Below are 2,089 nucleotides of genomic sequence, written 5' to 3' on the forward strand. Positions count from 1 at the left end.
AAAAAATACACACTACATAAAGTCGGCTAGACAAACTTTATTAAAATTCGTTTGAGATTTCTAAAATTCAAATCAAACTAATTTGACTCGGCTCATTTGAGCCCAAATGCCAGTTTGCCAAGTTGGCTAACAAAGAAAGGGCGGCCTTGAAAACGAGGCCCAGCCCACCAAACAGACCACAACGACTTCGAAGGTTATATTCGTCAATTCAGCCAAATCGAAAGTTTTCGCGGTAACCCCCTCTCTCTCTCTCCACTATCACAATTACAATCAAAAGCTCTAGTTCTATGTTTCTTGATGAATCTCTTCATTCTTGAAAGTTGAAACGAATCAGAGAAGTTCAATTTAATAGTCGGAACACAAAGAATTCAAGGAAAGTACAGATATATAAATATATATGCATATATAGAGAGAGAAAGTGAGGTTTTTAGAGACGGAAAGAGAGAGAGGACTCACATGGAGAAGGAAACGCATCTTCTGGAGATCAACTTGATCTCCGCTCAAGGTCTGAAGACGCCATCCGCGAATCTCCGTCGATTGAAGACCTACGCAATCGCCTGGGTCGACTCGTCCGCCAAACTCAGAACCCCTGTTGATCGACTCGGCGGCGATAACCCTACCTGGAACGAGAAATTCCTCTTCCGAGTCTCCTCCGAGTTTCTCTCCAGCGAGACCTCCGCTGTCTCCGTCGAGATCTACGCCGTCGGCTACATCAAGGATCCTCTCGTCGGCACCGTCCGATTCCTCCTCAGTAGCTGCATCTCCGCCGCTTCAGTCGGAACTCCGGCCTTCACCGCCGTCCAGATCCGCCGCCCCTCCGGCCGATTCCACGGCGTTCTCAACATCGCCGCCACAGTTCTCGACGGCTTAGATCTCACTGCCGCGACTGGTTTGTCGGCGATCTGTTTTCGCGATCTGATGGGGGAGAGTCGGCGTCGGCATTATCATAACCGGAGAGGATCGGACAGGAGCGAGCAATCGTCCGGTTGCGAATCGTGTGGAGAGTCGGTGGATTTGTCGGACGGTGCGGATTCGACCACCTCGTCGTCATCAGCCGCATCAACGGCGCTGAAGGAGTGGAACTGTGAGAGAAAGAACGAGTCGGAATCGGACGGTGGAGGATTGCTGTGTGGTTTGATGCTACAGAGGAAGTTTCATCTGAGTCCGTCGGATCAAAACTTCAGGGTTTTTGCATCGATGAGGGAGAAGGAGAATCGATCGTGTTTGACAAAGCGAGCAGATTAACGGTTGAGATCAGAATTTAGAAGGATTGATGGACGATGGAGATCATCCGGATTGAATGTATTCATGCACAATTAGCATGCTGTGTCTCTGCTTCAGGAATTTTGAAAATCGGTTAGCCGTTATATGTCTCCATTTTGTATTTCAAACTTGAAACGGCAATATTACAATATTACATAACCCAATTTTTACTCTACAGTTCTAGGAAGATCCAGTGTATAGCTACATTTTAGCTTTGTGAACTGAACTGGGCTCACTGGAAATATCTCAATTAATAGAAATTTCACTCAAAACTTATATATGTATTCTACTTTCACTTGTTGAATTAGAAAATAAATAAATAAATAAAGAAATGAAATGTAACTGGATTAGACTGGGTTAAAATTGTTTATCCCAAGTCATCTCTTTTTTCATTTTTTTATTTTCTATTTTTGCTGACTCTTTTTTTTTTTTTTAAATTATGTCTATTTTTATTTTTATTTTTTTATTTTTGTCTATCTTGTGTATATGAATTTAAAAAAAAAAAATCCAAAACAAATTAAAAACCCAAAATGAAATTTTTTTTGATACTATTTTTATCTTCTTTTTTAGACTTTTTTCTAGAAAATTTTAAATATTTCGGTTCATCTAATCTAAGTTTTTTTTGGGAAAAAAAAAAAATAATTAGCAAATCCAAGGTTTGGGTGGGTTTGTGGTTAAAATAGTCATAAAAAAACAAAATAAATTTTTTAGTTTCAATAAAATAAAATATCATATCTAATTTATAATTATTACATTTTTTATCTCACAAAAAAAATTAAAAAAACCTTTCCAAACTAAAATTTTTAGCTCTATATTAAAATAATCA

General features: G+C 39.3%; 1 protein-coding gene across 1 annotated transcript; it reads left to right on the forward strand.

Annotated features, from left to right (window-relative positions):
• Positions 1–219: 219 nt before the first annotated feature.
• Positions 220–1,626, forward strand: LOC114260746 (Calcium-dependent lipid-binding (CaLB domain) family protein). The gene has a single exon (XM_028200923.2). The coding sequence runs from the start codon at positions 457–459 to the stop codon at positions 1,243–1,245; it is 789 nt and encodes a 262-aa protein (XP_028056724.1). The 5' UTR covers positions 220–456; the 3' UTR covers positions 1,246–1,626.
• The last annotated feature ends 463 nt before the right edge of the window (positions 1,627–2,089 follow it).

This window comes from Camellia sinensis, chromosome 2 (genome assembly GCF_055761805.1).
Source record: "Camellia sinensis isolate YWXY chromosome 2, ASM5576180v1, whole genome shotgun sequence".
Lineage (NCBI taxonomy): Eukaryota > Viridiplantae > Streptophyta > Magnoliopsida > Ericales > Theaceae > Camellia > Camellia sinensis.

Bases quoted from the DNA above. Each gene is read 5' to 3' on its own strand.
- LOC114260746 (XM_028200923.2), top strand. From the start codon at position 457: ATGGAGAAGGAAACGCATCTTCTGGAGATCAACTTGATCTCCGCTCAA.